The sequence below is a fragment of the Carcharhinus amblyrhynchos genome, chromosome 19 (genome assembly GCF_965287045.1).
Source record: "Carcharhinus amblyrhynchos chromosome 19, sCarAmb.v2.hapA, whole genome shotgun sequence".
In the NCBI taxonomy this organism is placed as follows: Eukaryota; Metazoa; Chordata; class Chondrichthyes; order Carcharhiniformes; family Carcharhinidae; genus Carcharhinus; species Carcharhinus amblyrhynchos.
Window position 1 is genome coordinate 2,015,779 of NC_137342.1, and position 20,114 is coordinate 2,035,892.

At 49.8% G+C, this 20,114-nt stretch overlaps 1 protein-coding gene across 1 annotated transcript in view; it reads right to left on the reverse strand.

Annotated features, from left to right (window-relative positions):
• The window catches only part of LOC145355578 (dynein axonemal heavy chain 3-like), a 507,454-nt gene that overhangs the window by 388,530 nt on the left and 98,810 nt on the right, over positions 1-20,114 (reverse strand). The window contains 1 exon segment of the mRNA XM_080207828.1: positions 4,613-4,751. Coding sequence (XP_080063954.1) covers positions 4,613-4,751 — 139 coding nt within the window.

Sequence of the window (20,114 nt, forward strand, 5' to 3'; positions counted from 1 at the left end):
ATAACAGTGCAGTACAGGCCCTTCGGCCCTCGATGTTGTGCCGACCAGTGGAACCAATCTAATGACCCTCTAACCTAACCTATTCCAATGTTATCCATATGCCTATCCACTGACCATTTGAACACCCTTAAAGTTGGCGAGTCCACAACTGCTGCAGGCAGGGCATTCCACACCCTTACTACCCTCTGAGTAAAGAACCTACCTCTGACATCCGTCCTATAATTATCACCCCTTAATTTAAAGCTATGTCCCCTCGTGTTAGCCGTCACCATCCGAGGTAAAAGGCTCTCACTGTCCATCCTATCCAATCCTCTGATCATCTTGTATGCCTCTGTCCTGAGTGGAATCCTCTACAATGGCGAGACCCGGACAACATAGCTAGGCAGGGGGAAAGGCTAAGTCATTCCAGCCTTGATATCTCAGACGTATCCTCAGCATCTCTTGGTAGAACAAGCTCACAAGGCCAGGCGTCCTGGAGAATGCTAATTCCATCAGCATATACTCATTTGCTAAGCCAACGATGTCTGCGTTGGGTCAACCACAATCATCGGCTAAGAAGAGGACCCAGAGAGAGCCAGGGAATTTTGCATCTTCTTGGTCCAAATGCAGCAGAGACTGTCGTACTGAAATAGGACTCCTGAGCCACACCAGGCAAAGCTGAACACAGAACTGATCAAAAACCATTGTTCCCTGAGACAGAAAGCTCTGACTGTTCCTGCAAGGTGATCTCATCACCAACGCTCCAACAATTTTGTTGGAACTTATTCATTTTGCAGTGTCCTTGGCATTGGGTTCATATCGAAAAGGATCCTGCACCAATCCCAGGGCTCTGCATGAAAATGATTCAAATTTCACCTGGGCAGGAAGAGCAGAACATGAGAGAGATCAGACAGCCGAATACTGCAGAGGGATCTGAGTCCCACAGCAAGCGATGAGAGTTTGGTGTTTATTGCAAAGGGAATGGGGTATGAAAGTCGAGGTGTTTTGTTACCGTTACACAGGGTGTTGGTGAGACCACATCTGGAATATTGTGTACAGTTTTGGTCTCCGTTTTCGTAAAAATGTATAATTGCATTAGAAGCAGTTCAGAGGAAGTTCATTGGACTCATTCCCAGGATGAACAAAGAAAAGTACAGCACAGGAACAGGCCCTTCCAAGCCTGTGCCAATCATGATGCCCTAACTAAACTAAAACTGTACGCACTTACGGAGCCCGTATCCATTCATTCCCATCCTATTGATGTATTTGTCTAGTTGCCCCTTAAATGCCACTATTGTACCTGCCCCCACCACCTCCTGGGGCAGTGCGCTCCAGACATTCACCATCCTTTGTGTAAGAAAACCTGCCTTGCACATCTCCTCTAAACTTTTCCCCACGCACCTTGTCCCCGAGTACTTGACTTTTCTACCCTAGGAAAGAGCCGCTGACTATCCACTCTGTCCATGCCCCTCATAATCTTGTAAACCTCTATCATGTCGCCCCTCAACCTCCTTCATTCCAGTGAGAACAAACCGAGTTTCTCCAACCTCTCCTCATAGCTAACACCCTCCAGCCCAGGCAACATCCTGGTAAACCTCTTCTGTATCCTCTCCAAAGTATCCACATCCTTCTGGTAGTGTGGCGACCAGAATTGTACACAATATTCTAAATGAGGCCTAACTAAGGTTCTGTATAGCTGCAACATGACCCACCAATTTTTATACTCAATGCCCTGATCAACGAAGGCAAGCACATCTTATATTTTCTTGACTACCTTATCCACCTGCGTTGCCACTTTCAGTGATCAGTGGACATGTACATCCAGATCCCTCTGCCTGTCAATACTGATAAGGGTTCTATCGTTTACTGTATAATTCCTACACACATTGCACCTTCCAAAATGCATTATCTCACATTTGTTCAAATTAAACTCCATCTGCCATTTCTCCGCTCAACTGGTCTATATCTTGCTGTATCCTCTGACAATCCTCTTCACTATCTGCAACTCCACCAATGTTTGTGCCGTCTGTAAACTTACGAATCAGACCAGCTACATTTTCCTCCAAATCATATTTCCAATGTTTCTGTGATTGGAAGTCTGTTCCCAGTGGAGTTCCCACAGGGCCTGATGCTGGGCCCTTGCTTTTTGTGGCATATATTAATAATTTAGACTTAAATGCAGGGGGCTTGATCAAGGATGACACAAACTGTCGGGTGGTAAATAGTGAGGAGGATAGCCATAGATTGCAGGAGGATATCAATGCAATGGTTAGGTACACAGAGCAGTGGGAAATGGAATTCAGCCCACTTGGGAAGGGCTAGCAAGGTGAAGGATTAGACTAGGAATGGTAGCACCTGGAAAGTACTGAAAATCAGAGGGACCTTGGGTACAGTTCCACAGATCCCCAAAGGTGGGAGGGAAGATAGATAAGTGTTGAGAAGGTATAAGGGATACTTGCATTTATTAACCAAGGCATAAAATACTAGAGCAGGTCCGTCACGCTGGAACTGTGTAAAATGCTGGTTAGGCCACAGATGGAGTATTGCATACAGTTCTGGTCACCACATCATAGGAAGAACACAACTGCATCGGAGAGGGTGCGGAGCAGATTGAGGGCGGAACCAGTTAAGGGTTATGAGGGATATAGATAGGAAGGCACTTTTCCATTAGTCGAGGGGTCAATAACCGGGGTTGGGATGGGAGACATGGATTTAAGGTAAGAGGTGGAAGACAGTTGAAGAGAAACTTTTTCCCCCAGAGAGTAGTGGGAGTGTGGGATTCACTGCCCAGTAGGATGGTAACATTTAAGAAGTACTTAGATGTTCACTTGCTGCCGTAACCTCCAGAACTCGGACCAGGAGGCTGGAAAATGGGATTGGTGCCGTCAGATCTTTGATGACCAGTATGGACACATTGGGCTGAATGGCCTCCCTGTGCTGTAAATGTCTCTGAATCCGATCAGCCATGATCTGACTGAAGCAGACTCAAAGGGCTAAATGATCCCCTCCTGCCTCGAAATCTTGTGTTCCTACACTGGGAAATGGCTGGGCTAGTCACAGCGGAGAGCTGTCCAGACCCAGGGTCCAGCTGAGGGCGAGAGCAGCAGGAGCACGATGTCTGGATTAGAGAGAAGATAAACAGAGCAGAGAGTAGGAGACCGAGGGTCACAGGGATCTGGGAGGTGAGGGTCATCTGGACTCGAAACGTCAGCTCTTTTCTCTCCTTACAGATGCTGCCAGACCTGCTGAGATTTTCCAGTGTTTTCTCTTTTGGTTTCAGATTCCAGCATCCGCAGTATTTTGCTTTTATCCGGTGGGAGGTGAGGGGGTTGGAGATGGTGAGGGCTACAGGGATCCCAGTGAGGGTTACGGGGAGGTGGGAGCTTAGGGCGTTGGCCATGGTGAGGTTTACGGGGAGGTGGTGGGGGGGGGGGTGAGGGTATTGGAGATGGGGAGGGTGTTGGGGGTGATGAGGGTTACGGGGAGGTGAGGGGTGAGGGTATACTAGATGGGGAGGGTGTTGTAGATAGTGAGGGTTACGGGGATCTCAGTGAGGGTTATGGGGAGGTGGATGTTGTATGGCAGGTTGAGTGAAGAGGAGATTTGGCATGGAAAGAGGGAGGGAAGGTGAGGGTAGGGTCAAGGAGAATGGAGGACTTGGGGATGGGGGAACTGGAGGCCACTGGAGGATGAAGGGAGGTGGAAGGGAGGCAAAGACAGGGCGTGGGAAGAGAGGGAAAGCAGATTATTGTTCTCAAAGCAGCAAACCAATCTTGAATGTTGGAAATTTCTCATGGAATTGAATTTGAAATCTGATTGTAGAAATTCAATGGAACTAAAGAATTAAAATCAGTAAATTAAGTCAGAATTTAAATAATTTTAAAAGGTTGGTCGCCGTACTTACGCAAGGATATTTTGGCCTTGGAGGGAGTGCAGAGGAGGTTTACTCGGCTGATAACGGAGTTGAGGGGGTTGAGCTATGAGGAGAGGCTGAATAAACTAGGCTTGTACTCGTTAGAGTTTAGAAGAATGAGGGGAGATCTCATTGAGACGTATAAGATGATGAATGGGATGGATAGGATAGAGGTGGAGAGACTCTTCCCGCTCAGAAAGGACAGTAGGACTAGGGGGCACAGCCTCAAGATAAAGGGGGGGCGGTTTAGAACAGAGTTGAGGAGGAACTTCTTCACTCAAAGGGTGGTGAATCTCTGGAATTCTCTGCCCGTTGAAGTGGTGGAGGTTACCTCGCTAAATATTTTTAAGACGCGGGTTGATGGGTTTTTGATAAGAGAGGGGATTAAGGGTTATGGGGAGAGGGCGGGAAAGTGGAACTGAGCCACGACAGATCAGCCATGATCTTATTGAATGGCGGGGCAGGCTCGAAGGGCTAGATGGCCTACTCCTGCTCCTATTTCTTATGTTCTTATGTCTGGAGCAGACAGGGGAAGGGAATCAGCAGGATCCTGAATATCTGTGTACATTCCTGACACCAATGTGTGAAATATATCGACACCTCCTGTGAAGTAGCAAAGAGTGACCCTGCCGACCTTTCACTCAGTGCTCCTCAGGCTACAAACAATGAAATACCCACAGCCAACAGCCCAGCGAATATCGACTCTCCCCCAGCTCCTACCTGTGTTAAACACTGACACAGGCCCTTTGACCGTGTGTACTGGTCAGTTGGGACGCAAGCGTAGACTCTGTGCAGGGATTGCTTGCTCAGCGGAGTCACTACGGACGGGTCAATACATCGTTCAATGAGATCATAGTATCTAGAAAGCAAAGATAAACATGAGGAATCAGTGGTAACTCCAGAGCCTCCCCATGCCCCCCTCACAGCAGGTTCCACTGTGTCTGGAGGGGGTCATGTAACTGAGAGGTGAACCCTGTCTTGGACACAGCCTGTGGCCCAGGGGGTGATTGGTGGTCTGGTTCCTCTGTCTCTCCTCCACAGACTTGGCCCAGTCCAGGGGACCCTGGGGGACAGCGGTAAGCTCGGGGCCTGAGGAAAGCTGACACGTGGCCAGGAGTGTTACTGGACATGAGTCCAGTGCGGACTGAGGAATAACATCGATGTTCACCTTGACAGATTCTGAGTTCAAAGTTTTTTTTTAAGGAGAAAATGAACCAGAGAATTGTGATTGGAGCAGTTCTGAGGCTGGTTGGCTGTGGTTGGATTTTATAGAACATAGAACATAGAACATAGAACACTACAGCACAAACAGGCCCTTCGGCCCACAAGTTGCGCCGATCACATCACCTACCAACCTACAGACCTATCTATAACCCTCAATCTCATTAAACCCCATATACTCATCCAGAAGTCTTTTAAAAGACCCCAGCGAGTTCGCCTCCACCACCACTGACGGCAGCCGATTCCATTCACTCACCACCCTCTGAGTGAAAAACTTACCCCTAACATCACTTCTGAACCTCCCTCCCCGCACCTTAAACCTGTGTCCTCTCGTAGCGACCATTTCAAACCGGGGAAATAGCCTCTGAGAATCCACCCTATCTATTCCTCTCAACATTTTGTAAACTTCTATCAGGTCGCCTCTCAACCTTCGTCTCTCCAGGGAAAAGAGTCCCAGCTCCCTCAACCTAATTTCATAAGGCATGCCTCCCAGTCCAGGCAACATCCTTGTAAATCTCCTCTGCACCCTCTCAATAGCTTCTACATCTTTCCTATAGTGAGGCGACCAGAACTGCGCACAATACTCCAAATGAGGCCTGACAAGGGTCTTATAAAGTTGCAGCATTACCTCCTGACTCCTAAACTCAATCCCTCGATTAATGAAGGCCAGTACACCATACGCCTTCTTGACCACCTCCTCCACCTGCGAGGCCGATTTAAGAGTCCTGTGGACCCGGACCCCAAGATCCTTCTGCTCCTCAACACTACTCAGACTTCTGCCCTTAATAGTGTACTCGTTCATCCCGTTGGTTCTGCCAAAATGGACGACTACACATTTATCTGCGTTGAAGTCCATCTGCCACTTCTCCGCCCAGTCCTGCATCCTATCTATGTCCTGCTGCAACTTTTGACATCCTTCCAGATCATCCACAACACCACCGACCTTCGTGTCATCAGCGAACTTACTTACCCATCCCTCCACTTCCTCATCCAGGTCATTTATGAAAATGACAAACAACAAGGGTCCCAGAACAGATCCCTGGGGCACTCCACTGGTGACTGACCTCCATTCAGAAAAAGCCCCATCCACAACCACTCTCTGCCTTCTGCAGGCAAGCCAGTTCTGGATCCACAAGGCCAAAGGCCCTTGGATCCCATGCCCTCTCACCTTCTCAAGAAGTCTTGCATGGGGGACCTTATCAAACGCCTTGCTGAAGTCCATGTACACTACGTCCACGGCACTTCCTTCGTCAATGTGTTCAGTCACATTATCGAAGAACTCAACTAGGCTTGTAAGGCACGACCTGCCCTTGACAAATCCATGCTGACTATTCCTGATCATGTCAAACCTCTCCAAATGTTCGTAAATCTTGTCCCTCAGAAGCCTCTCCATCAGCTTACCAACCACTGAGGTCAGACTCACCGGTCGGTAATTTCCCGGGCTATCTCTGGTCCCTTTCTTAAAAATAGGAACTACATCCGCAATCCTCCAATCCTCCGGAACCTCTCCCGTCTCCATTGACGACGCAAAGATCATCGCCAGGGGCTCTGCAATCTCTTCCCTCGCCTCCCACAGTATCCTGGGGTACATCCCATCTGGTCCCGGCGACTTATCTACCTTGATAGAATTCAAAAGTTCCAACACATCCTCCTCCTTAATATTCACGTATTTTCTTTGCAGAGTGCCTCATTCTCACAGTCCGCCTTTCTCTATTATCCAGCCGATTGCTACAATTCTTTACACTCGGTCAAACTGGACAGGCTGTGACCAGGACAGCACACTGCTCTCATTAGCTGGAACCAGGCTGATGTGCTGACAGCAGAGTCAATACCCCGGGGAAACACACACTGATTATGTTCCAGAACTGAGACCAAAACCTTCCTGTCCTCATAAAATCCCACCCCAGAGATTAGAGCACACCCAGGCTGACTGTCCCACAGGCAATACACTGAGGTTAACGCGCAAATAAGTGCAGCGTGCAGGAATGGGACGGCCGTAGTTATGGGGGATTTCAATCTGCATATTGATTGGTTGACCCATGTTGGACGCGGTGGGCTCGAGGAAGAGTTCTTGGAATGCTGCCGGGATAGTTTCCTTGAACAGTGTGTGTTGGAGCCGACGAGGGAGCGAGCTATCTTGGATCTGGTGCTATGTAATGAGGCGGGTAGAATTAGGGACCTTGTGGTGAAGGATCCTCTTGGGGAGAGTGATCATTGTATGGTGGAGTTTCTGGTGCAGATGGAGGAGGAGAAAGTGGGTTCCCGGACACGCGTCCTTTGTTTGAATAGAGGGGAGTACGGTAGGATGAGAGAAGAATTGGCGAATGTGGACTGGGGGAGCGCGTTGGAGGGAGGGTCTGTTGAGGAGCAGTGGAGGATCTTTAAAAAGATCTTTCTTGGTGCTCAGCAGAAATTTATTCCGATGGTCAAAAAGGATAGTAGGAGGAGAGGTAATAAGCCGTGGATAACGAAGGAGGTGAAGGAAAGTGTTAAATTAAAAGCGGAGGAATTTAGAGTAGCTAAGAGTAGTGGGCGAGAAGAGGATTGGGAGAGGTTTAAATGTCAACAAAGATTGACAAAGAAGTTGATAAAGAAGGGTAGGAGAAACTATGAAGCTGGGCTAGCGCTTAATATAAAAAAGGATAGCAAGGGTTTTTATAAATATATAAAAGGAAGAGGCTGGCCAGGGTGAATGTTGGTCCTTTAGAGGATGAGAAAGGGGACTTAGTGGTAGGGGATGGGGATATGGCTAAGGTATTGAATAACTTTTTTGTTTCTGTCTTCACGGAGGAGGACGTGAATAATTTGCCGGATGTTAGCGATGGAAAGGTGGTAGGACTGGAGGGTCTTAATGACATTACTGTTACTAGAGAGGCGGTGCTCGACAGACTGGAGGGGCTGATTGTGGACAAGTCCCCAGGACCGGATGGAATGCATCCGAGGGTTCTGAAAGAAATGGCGGAGGTGATAGTGGATGCCTTGGTGGTTATTTTCCAGACGTCGCTGGATTCCGGGGAAGTGCCGGATGATTGGAAAACGGCTAATGTTACGCCGTTGTTTAAGAAGGGTGCCAGGCAAAAGGCGGGGAATTATAGGCCGGTTAGTTTAACGTCTGTGGTAGGTAAAATGTTAGAATCTGTCATTAAGGAGGAAATTGCGAGGCATCTTGAAGGGAATTGCTTGATAGAGCAGACGCTGCACGGTTTCATTAAAGGGAAGTCGTGTCTGACAAATTTACTGGAGTTCTATGAGGATGTGTCTAGGGCGGTGGATAGAGGAGAGCCGGTGGATGTGGTCTTTCTAGATTTTCAGAAGGCGTTTGACAAAGTACCTCACAAGAGGTTATTGCAGAAGGTCGAGGGACATGGAGTTGGGGGTAGGGTGTTAGCGTGGATAGAGGATTGGTTGTCAAATAGGAGGCAGAGAGTGGGGGTCAATGGGTGCTATTCGGATTGGTGGATGGTGACTAGTGGGGTGCCCCAGGGGTCGGTGTTGGGGCCTCAGCTTTTTACCATTTATATAGATGATCTGGAGGAGGGAACCGAGTGTATGGTGTTGAAATTTGCTGATGACACCAAGATTGGTGGAACGGCAAATTGTGCGGAGGGTGTGGAGAGTCTGCAGAAGGATCTAGATAGGCTGGGCGAATGGGCCAGGAAATGGCAAATGGAATTTAATGTTGGCAAGTGTGAGGTGGTCCACTTTGGTAGGAAGAATGGTAGGAAGGACTATTACTTATGGGGCAAAAAACTGCAGCAGGCGATGGTGCAGAGGGACCTCGGGGTCCTTGTGCATGAGTCGCAAAAACCCAGCTTGCAGGTGCAGCAGGTGGTCAGGAAGGCGAATGGGATGCTGGCCTTCATAGCGAGGGGGACTGAATATAAAAGTAGGGAGGTCTTGCTGCAGCTGTATAGGGCATTGGTGAGGCCGCAGTTGGAGTACTGTGTGCAGTTTTGGGCGCCGCACCTGCGTGAAGATATTTTGGCCTTGGAGGGAGTGCAGAGGAGGTTTACTAGGCTGATACCGGAGTTGAGGGGGTTGAGCTATGAGGAGAGGCTGAATAAACTGGGCTTGTACTCGTTAGAGTTTAGAAGAATGAGGGGAGATCTCATTGAGACGTATAAGATGATGAATGGGATAGATAGGATAGAGGTGGAAAGACTCTTCCCGCTCAAAAAAGACAGTAGGACTAGGGGGCACAGCCTCAAGATAAAGGGGGGGCGGTTTAGAACAGAGTTGAGGAGGAACTTCTTCACTCAAAGGGTGGTGAATCTCTGGAATTCTCTGCCCGTTGAAGTGGTGGAGGCTGCCTCGCTAAATATTTTTAAGACGCGGGTTGATGGGTTTTTGATAAGCGAGGGGATTAAGGGTTATGGGGAGAGGGCGGGAAAGTGGAACTGAGCAGCGACAGATCAGCCATGATCTTATTGAATGGCGGGGCAGGCTCGAAGGGCTAGATGGCCGACTCCTGCTCCTATTTCTTATGTTCTTATGTTCTTATGAGGGGGAGACTGTGGGAGGGGCCACGCTGTGGGTGGGGCCAGGCTATGGGAGGGGCCATGCTGTGGGAGGGGCTGTGCTGTGGGAGGGTCCAGGCTGTGGGAGGAGCTCTCTTTCAGGTAAGACGTTAAACCAAGTGAACATAAAGAACAAAGAAAATTACAGCACGGGAACAGGCCCTTCGACCCTCCAAGCCTGCACTGACCATGCTGCCTGACTTAACTCCCTTCCAGGGACCATATCCCTCTGTTCCCATCCTATTCATGGACTTGTCAAGAAGCCCTTTAAAAATTATGTTCATATCCATTTCCACTCCCTCCCCCAGCAGCGAGTTCCAGGCACCCACCGCCCTCTGTGTAAAAAAACTTATCTCGCACATCTCCTTTAAACCTTGTCCTTCGCACCTTAAACCTGTTCCCACTAGTAATTGACTCTTCCACCCTGGGAAAAAGCAGGGATTGTTGGGGTCTATAGTGCACCCCAGCCCCTACGGTGCCCATTGGGCACAGAATGTGTCAACTGTACCTGTGGACACCGCATGCACCCCAGTTTAGCACCTTAACTTCAGGACTACACTTATCTTTATCCATCAGTACCTTAAAGCTTTCTGAATTGTGCTCACTGTTCCCGAACTGCTCCCCTATTGAAACATCGACCACCTAGATGGTCCCATTCCCCAATACCAGGCCCCTTTCCTAGTTGGACTATCTACATACTGTTTTAAGGAACCCTTCTGGATGCTCCTTACAAACTCTGCCCCATCCAGGCCCTAAGACTAAGTGAGTCCCAGACAAATATAGAGGAAGTTAAAATCTCCCACAAAACAACCCTGTTACTTTACTTTTGTAAAAGGCTCCTGGCACCACTGCTGTGTCCTTTTATCCCTCAATCAATATCAGTAAAGCTAATTACTTAGTCATTAGTGCGCGCCTGCTGCTGGGATCTTGCTATGCACAGATTGCCTTTCGCATTTTTTACGTTGCCATTGAATCGAACCATAGAGTCCTTCCTGTACAGAAGGAGACCATTCAGCCCATCAAGTCTGCAATGACTGTCTGAAGGAACATCTTATCCAGGCCCACACCTCCAAGCTCTATCCCCATAACTCCCGTAACCCCATGTATTTAACGCGGCCAATCCCCACTGACCTGCACATCTGTGGAGAGGGGGAGAAAACCCACGCAGACACAGGGAGAATGTGCACACTCCAGTGACCTGAGACTGGAATTGAACCTGGGTCCCTGGAGCTGTGAGACGGCAGTTCTATCCACCATGCCACCCTTCACTGACTGTAATCTTTGGCATGTCCTGATGGTTGTGAAAAGGCGCTATAGAAATGTAGCTCCTCCTGTCAGTTTGAATTACAAATTGTCTCTCCTTTGCTGACAGCTTTGGACAGAGTCAGAGTGTTGGGTAAACGATCAGGACAAGTTGCAGCGATGGAGCGGTTGATCTGAACTCCACGCTGCTGGCTGTGTGCACACAGCATGTTACTGATGGTGCTAATTTGAAATAGTGGCCCCTCAGCATATGGAGACATCTGTCCCGAGACCATTCATATCACAGCTTCCATTCACTGAGACACGAATCAGCAGAACCTTCGCCTGAAATGGAATTTCGTTGCCACGTCTCACACACAATAATTAATATTTTTCACAGACTGCCACCAGATAAATACCTCCCTCAGTTACCAGTGCTGATTCTGAATTGTCAAACTGTGTTCTATAGGTTTGTGCATACCCCAAGTTATTTCCCCATGTTTGTTGCACTTTCTCAAGCTCCAGTGAATCCTGTTCGTTGTGTTTCCAGATCGATCGAGTTCTCTGCATTACCTCTTTCTAATCACTTCACCCTTCTGTGCGAAAGCAATTCAACTTTTATACATAGAACATAGAACACTACAGCATAAACAGGCCCTTCGGCCCACAAGTTGCGCTGTTCACCTACCAGGCCATAGAACTATCTGTAACCCCCAATCCCATTAAATCCCATATACTCATCCACAAGTCTCTTAAAAGACCCCAGCGAATTCGCCTCCACCACCACTGACGGCAGCCGATTCCACTCACTCACCACCCTCTGAGTGAAAAACTTACATAGAACATAGAACATTACAGCGCAGAACAGGCCCTTCGGCCCACGATGTTGTGCCGACCAGTTACAAAAACAATGACCCACTAACCTAAACCAATCCCTTTTCGTCCATAAACCTATCCACAGATCTCTTAAACGCCCCCAAACTAGGCACATTTACAACTGCAGCAGGCAGGGCATTCCAATCCCTCACCACCCTCTGGGTAAAGAACCTACCCCTGACATCCGTCCTATAACTACCCCCCCTTAATTTAAAGCCATGCCCCCTCGTGCTAGCTTTCTCCATCCGAGGAAAAAGGCTATCACTGTTCACCCTATCTAAACCTCTAATCATCTTATATGTTTCAATAAGATCCCCTCTTAGCCGCCTTCTTTCCAACGAAAACAACCCTAAATCCCTCAGTCTCTCCTCATAGGACCTCCCCACCATACCAGGCAACATCCTAGTATACCTCCTCTGCACCCTCTCCAAAGCCTCCACATCCTTCTTGTAATGTGGGGACCAGAACTGCACACAGTACTCCAAGTGCGGCCGCACCAGAGTTGTGTACAGTTGCAACATGACGCTGCGACTCCTAAATTCAATCCCCCTACCAATAAACGCCAAGACACCGTATGCCTTCTTAACAACCTTATCTACTTGATTCCCAACTTTCAGGGATCTATGTACACATACACCTAGATCCCTCTGCTCCTCCACACTATTCAAAGTCCTCCCGTTAGCCCTATACTCTACACATCTGTTGCTCCTACCAAAGTGAATTACCTCACACTTCTCCGCATTAAATTCCATCCGCCACCTCTCGGCCCAGCTCTGCAACCTATCTAAGTCTCCCTGCAGACTATGACACCCTTCCTCACAATCTACCACACCTCCGACTTTGGTGTCATCAGCAAATTTACTAATCCACCCAACTATACCCTCATCCAGATCATTAATAAAGATTACAAACAACAGTGGCCCCAAAACAGATCCCTGAGGCACACCACTCGTAACCGAACTCCATGATGAATATTTACCATCAACCACCACCCTCTGTCTCCTATCTGCTAGCCAATTCCTGATCCAATTTCCTAGATTACCCTCAATCCCATACATCTGCATTTTCTGCAGAAGCCTACCATGGTGAACCTAACATCTCCTCTGTACCTGCTCCCCAGCACCTTAAACCTGTGTCCTCTCGTAGCGACCATTTCAGCCCTGGGAAATAGCCTCCGAGAATCCACCCTATCTATTCCTCTCAACATTTTATAAACCTCTATCAGGTCGCCTCTCAACCTTCGTCTCTCCAGGGAGAAGAGTCCCAGCTCCCTCAACCTATCTTCATAAGGCATGCCTCCCAATCCAGGCAACATCCTTGTAAATCTCCTCTGCACCCTCTCAATAGCTTCCACATCCTTCCTGTAGTGAGGCGACCAGAACTGCGCACAGTACTCCAAGTGGGGTCTGACTGGGGTTTTATAACCTCTCTTATTACGGAGAGGTTTCATTCCACTTGCTGCCAGCTCTCAGTTTGGCAGAGTGCACTATGGCTAAGCCCGGGGTTAGCCATTAAATTGCAGCAATCCCTGTGACACTGTCCGCCACACGCTGACGAGGGTTTCAGGGCCTTTCGGGGTGTTCTGTTAGCTCCCAGCAATGGGCCAGTGAACTGATACCCTGCGGCCACTCGTCCCAGCCCTGCTGACCCCACTTGGGACCTGTTTCCTCATCGCCTGCACATTTTGTCAGCAGGGCCATTGACTGCACTTGATCCTTCTCCAGTATCCCTGTCCTCACCCCTTTCCCTTCCCCTCCCCTCCCAGAACCAGGATAAGGCCCGCCTTGTCCTCACTTTTCACCCCACTAACCTCCGCATGCAATGCATCATCCTCTGCCAATTCCAGCTGGATGCCACTAAACAACTCTCTCAACATTCCCCCCACCCCAACAGCATTCCAGAGGGACCATTCTCTCTGGGACACCCCGGCCCACTCCTCCGTCAGCCCCAACCCCTCATCCCCTTCCCACGCAATCGCAGGAGGGACAATTCCCTCCTCCCTGCTCACTGTCCAAACACCCCTTTCAGCTGAAGCAGCACTTCACCCAAACCTCCTTCAGTTTGGTCTCCTGCTTCCAAAGCAGTGTCTGCGACACTGGGTGGACTAAACACAGACTGGGTGACCGCTTTGTGGAACACCTTCACTCCAACCACAAGCGTGACCCCAACCCTCCTGTCGCTTGCCATTTTAACTCAGAGTCATGCCCACATGTCCATCCTTGGCCTATTGCGATACTGCAGGAAGCTCAGTGCAAACCTCCTCTTCCGATTAGACACATTCCGTCTGTACTCAACACTGAGTTCAACAACTTTAATGCCTCCATTAATCGAGGGATTGAGTTTAGGAGTCGGGAGGTAATGCTGCAACTTTATAAGACCCTTGTCAGACCCCACTTGGAGTACTGTGCACAGTTCTGGTCGCCTCACTACAGGAAGGATATGGAAGCTATTGAGAGGGTGCAGAGGAGATTTACAAGGATGTTGCCTGGATTGGGAGGCATGCCTTATGAAGATAGGTTGAGGGAGCTGGGACTCTTCTCCCTGGAGAGATGAAGGTTGAGAGGGGACCTGATAGAGGTTTATAAAACGTTGAGAGGAATAGATAGGGTGGATTCTCGGAGGCTATTTCCCAGGGCTGAAATGGTCGCTACGAGAGGACACAGGTTTAAGGTGCTGGGGAGCAGGTACAGAGGAGATGTCAGGGGTAAGGTTTTCACTCAGAGGGTGGTGAGTGAGTGGAATCGGCTGCCGTCGGTGGTGGTAGAGGCGAACTCACTGGGGTCTTTTAAGAGACTTCTGGATGAGTATATGGGATTTATATAGTTCTATGGCCTGGTAGGTATGGATATGATCAGCGTAACTTGTGGGCGGAAGGGTCTGTTTGTGCTGTAGTGTTCTATGTTCTAATAACTTTCCCTTCCATTTTATCACTTTTATATCCCAATTATATTTTGTCCCAATAAATGCCCTCTCCACCCCCTCCTCCACTGGGCCATTTGTTGCTTGTTCCTCAGTTATATTTTCACTTACTGACTATTACTGTGCTGTTAACCTCCTGATATCTCACCTCTGTGTCAGTATTGGCAGCTCATTAAACTTTCCAACATCACAACACCTCCCTATCTTTGTCCCAATTTCACTGAGCTCGCACCAATCACTGACTCTGCTCCGATGCTCTGCCCTCTCTTACACAGTATAGAATCATAGAACCCGACAGTGCAGAATGAAGCCCTTCAGCCCATCGAGTCTGTACCGACCACAATCCCACCCAGGCCCTACCCCCATATCCCTACATATTATACCCACTAATCCCTCTAACCTACACATCCCTGGATACTAAGGGGCAATTTCTTAGCACGGCCAATCAACCTAACCCACACATCTTTGGGAAGAAACCGGAGTACCCGGAGGAAACCCACGCAGAGACGAGGAGAATGTGCAAACTCCACACAGACAGTGACCCCAAGCCGGGAATTGAACCCAGGACCCTGGAGCTGTGAAGCAGCCGTGCTAACCACTGTGCTACCGTGCCACCCCCATAATCCATCACATTTCTCCCCCTCCTTATCTCTGAGGGAGAGTCACACACAGTCTGCACATTAACTCCCCACCCTCCCTCGCTGGACACTCACTCTGCTGGGGGTTTCCCAGTGTTTTCTGCTTCTGTTACCCACAGCAATCCTGCTCTCAAAACTGACTTTCACAAGGAGACCCCCCCTCACCCCCCGAAATTACCCCCTCACCCCCCGACATTACCCCCTCACCCCCGACATTACCCCCTCACCCCCGACATTACCCCCTCACCCCCCGACATTACCCCCTCACCCCCCGAAATTACCCCCTCACCCCCCGACATTACCCCCTCACCCCCGACATTACCCCCTCACCCCCGACATTACCCCCTCACCCCCCGACATTACCCCCTCACCCCCCGACATTACCCCCCCACCCCCCGACATTACCCCCCCACCCCCCGACATTACCCCCCCACCCCCCGACATTACCCCCCCCACCCCCCGACATTACCCCCCCACCCCCCGACATTACCCCCTCACCCCCCCGACATTACCCCCTCACCCCCCGAAATTACCCCCTCACCCCCCGACATTACCCCCTCACCCCCCCGACATTACCCCCTCACCCCCCGACATTACCCCCTCACCCCCCGACATTACCCCCTCACCCCCCGACATTACCCCCTCACCCCCCGACATTACCCCCTCACCCCCCCGACATTACCCCCTCACCCCCCGAAATTACCCCCTCACCCCCCGACATTACCCCCCCACTCCCCGACATTACCCCCCCACCCCCCGACATTACCCCCTCACCCCCCCCGACATTACCCCCTCACCCCCCGAAATTACCCCCTCACCCCCCGACATTACCCCCTCACCCCCCGACATTACCCCCTCACCCCCCCGACATTACCCCCTCACCCCCCGACATTACCCCCTCACCCCCCCGACATTACCCCCTCACCCCCGACATTACCCCCCCACCCCCCCGACATTACCCCCTCACCCCCCCGACATTACCCCCTCACCCCCCGAAATTACCCCCTCACCCCCCGACATTACCCCCCCACCCCCCGACATTACCCCCTCACCCCCCTGACATTACCCCCCCACCCCCCCGACATTACCCCCTCACCCCCCGACATTACCCCCTCACCCCCCGACATTACCCCCTCACCCCCCCGACATTACCCCCCCACCCCCCGACATTACCCCCCCACCCCCCGACATTACCCCCCCACCCCCCGACATTACCCCCCCACCCCCTGACATTACCCCCTCCATTAGATGGAGAGATAGACGGGGGAGAGAGAGAGACTGATAGACAGATAGGGAGTGAGGTAGAGATAGATGGAGAAAAAGACGGAGACTGAGAGATAGAGAGACAGAGAGAGACAGAGAGATAGATAGAGAGAGAGAGACAGAGAGAGACAGAGAGATAGATAGAGAGAGAGAGACAGAGAGAGACAGAGAGATGGATAGAGAGAGACAGACAGAGAGAGACAGAGAGATGGATAGAGAGAGACAGACAGAGAAGGGGATATATAATAGATATATGTAGACAGATAGATAGAGGGGCAGAGAGAGATAGAGGAATTATATATATTTATATATATGTATGAATAGACAGATGTGAGAGACATAGATGTACAGATAGAGGGAGAGGGAGATAAAGGGGGAGGGAAATAGAGAGATAGACGGTAAAGGAGCAAAGAGAGAAAGAAGAGAGACGGAGAAACAGAAAGAGTCAGAAAGTAAGAGAGAAAGATGTGAAGCAAGTTTAGAGAGAGAGAGTGTGAGATAAATAAAGGAATTGAGGCTGGGGTGATTGAGCTGGTCTTTATGGGAGCTGTCATTGAGCAGGCAGTCGGAGTGTGATCAGCCGGGAATAGCCTTTATCTGCGGCAGTCTGAGCAGACAGCTAACTCCTTCTGCTCCCTGTCTCTGCTGAACCTTCACTTTCTCTGCAATCCTGCCAGCTCACTCACCTGACTCTGTTGCTGACTGCTTCCTGCAATGTTCCTGCTGTCACCTCTGTGTTAGCACAGTAAGAAATCTCACAACATTGGGTTAAAGTCCAACAGGTTTATTTGGTAGTACAAGTCACAAGCTTTCAGAGCGCTGCTCCTTCATCAGGTGAGTAGGAGTTCTGTTCACAAACAGGGCATATAAAGACACAAACTCAATTTACAAAATAATGGTTAGAATGCGAGTAATCAGGTCTTAAAGGTATAGACAATGTGAGTGGAAAGAGGGTTAAGCACGGGTTAAAGAGATGTGTATTGTTTCCAGACAGGACAGTTAGTGAGGTTTTGCAAACCCAGGCAAGTCACGGGGGTTACAGATAGTGCGACATGAACCCAAGATCCCGGTTGAGGCCGTCCTTGTGTGTGCGGAACTTGGCTATCAGTCTCACCCCCACGACTTGCCTGGGTTTGCAAAATCTCACTAACTGTCCTGTCTGGAGACAATACACATCTCTTTAACCTGTGCTTAACCCTCTCTCCACTCACATTGTCTGTACCTTTAAGACTTGATTACCTGTAAAGACTCACATTCCAACCATTATTTTGTAAATTGAGTTTGTGTCTGTACACGCCCTGTTTGTGAACTGAACTCCCACTCACCTGATGAAGGAGCAGTGCTCCGAAAGGCAGTGACTCATACTACCAAATAAACCTGTCGGACTTTAACCTGGTGTTGTGAGACTCCTTACTGTGTTTACCCCAGTCCAATGCCGGCATCTCCACACTATCTCCGTGTTACACATTGCCCTCTCCATCTCTGTGTTACACATCGTTCTCTACCCCTCCAGCCACACATAGAACATAGAACATCGAACATTACAATGATGTTGCGCCGACCAGTTAAAAAACAATGACCCACTAACCTAAACACACACACTGTGACTCCGAGATCTCAGGAAAGATCATTCAGCTGAAACATTCGTTTTGTTTCTCTCTCCCTCACAGATGCCCCCTGACCTGCTGAGAATGACGGTTCAGTTCCTGGTGACGATTGTTAACCCACAGCACCCCGAATGCTCTGCTGCTGTGACTGACCAGAGAGCTGTTAGTGGGTGCAATGTGAGCGAGACGGGCTTGTCTGCAAGTCTGGAGTTACAATTTACTTTAATTTACACAATATCATCGCTGCAGTTCAGCTGCAAAACAGAAAATAACAGCTTCGACTGCTGATTACGAACAATGTGTGTGCAGGAGTCCCCTCGTGAACCGCACACAGCTACTTTCACTGGAGCTGTGGAGTGGGCTGACACACAGCAGCAACAGAAAGGCTCATCGACTAGGGGAGGCAGTACACAGTCAGCAGCCTCTGGGGGAGATAGTGGGCAGGGACTGAGGGAGACGGGATGCAGGGAGTGAGGAGGAGGGTGCACGGGTTCTCTCCTGTGAGTGTGTGTAGGGCAGTGGGATTAGTTTGGGGATTGATACAGGGCTATGGGGAGAGAGCGGGGCAGTGGGATTAGTCTGGGATTGATACAGGGCTATGGGGAGAGAGTGGGGCAGTGGGATTAGTTTGGGATTGATACAGGGCTATGGGGAGAGAGCGGGGCAGTGGGATTAGTTTGGGGATTGATACAGGGCTATGGGGAGAGAGCGGGGCAGTGGGATTAGTTTGGGGATTGATACAGGGCTATGGGGAGAGAGCGGGGCAGTGGGATTAGTTTGGGGATTGATACAGGGCTATGGGGAGAGAGCGGGGCAGTGGGATTAGTTTGAGGATTGATACAGGGCTATGGGGAGGGAGCGGGGCAGTGGGATTAGTTTGGGGATTGATACAGGGCTCTGGGGAGAGAGCGGGACAGTGGGATTAGGATTATTTGAGGAAATATTTCACGGGCAGTAAGATAATAGATTCGTTCTCTGCCGTAAGGATTCTGTGTCCAGTGTGAATGGACTGTTGGGGATTGTTCAATTTCATTTATTTAATATTGTTTCTTTATTCATTGCAAATATTTTTTGGATTCAATTTTGTTTTGGTATTTCTGTAGTTCAGGAGGAGGCTATTCGATCCACTGAGTCTCCACCCACTCTCTGACAGAGTGTTTTACCCAGGCCTCCCCCTGCCCTATCCCCCCCTAACATCACACATGCTAATCCCCCCGGACTGGCACGTCTTGGGACACTGAGGGGGAATCGAGCATGGCCAATCCACCAAACACTTTTGAAAATCCTCATTGTAGGATCCTCTCGGAAGGTTCCAGAAGCAGCTCCTTTCGGGACTTGTCAGCACACAGCCTTAGACAGCATTCTGAGATCATCATCATGGAATCTCTGGAGTACAGGAGGTGGCCATTCAGCCCATCGAGCCTGCACCGATCACAATCCCACATATGCCTTATCCCCACAACATCACAGATTACCCCACTCAGCCCCCTGACACTAAGGGGCAATTTTAGCAAGGTCAATTCACCCAACCTGCTCATCTTTGGGCTGTGGGAGGAAACCGGAGCACCCGGAGGAAACCCACACAGACACGAGGAGAATGTGCAAACTCCACGCAGACAGTGACCCAAGCTGGGAATCGAACATGGATCCCTGGTGCTGTGAGGCAGCAGTGCTAACCACAGTGCCACAGTCCTGTGCACTAAAATTTTACCATCAGCTGTGGTGGGATTTGGACCCGGGTCCCCAGAACATTACCCTAAGTTTCTGGATTACTAGCCCAGTGAGAATATCGCTTTGCCACCGCATCCCATAATGTACGTGTTGCTCTCGGTGTGATTATGGTGTGGGCCAGCGGAAGAACTGAACTTTCTCACTCACCCACCCGTGAAGCCCGGCAATGAGCTGGAAAAGACCCTCTTGTGACGTTAGTGTACCTTAA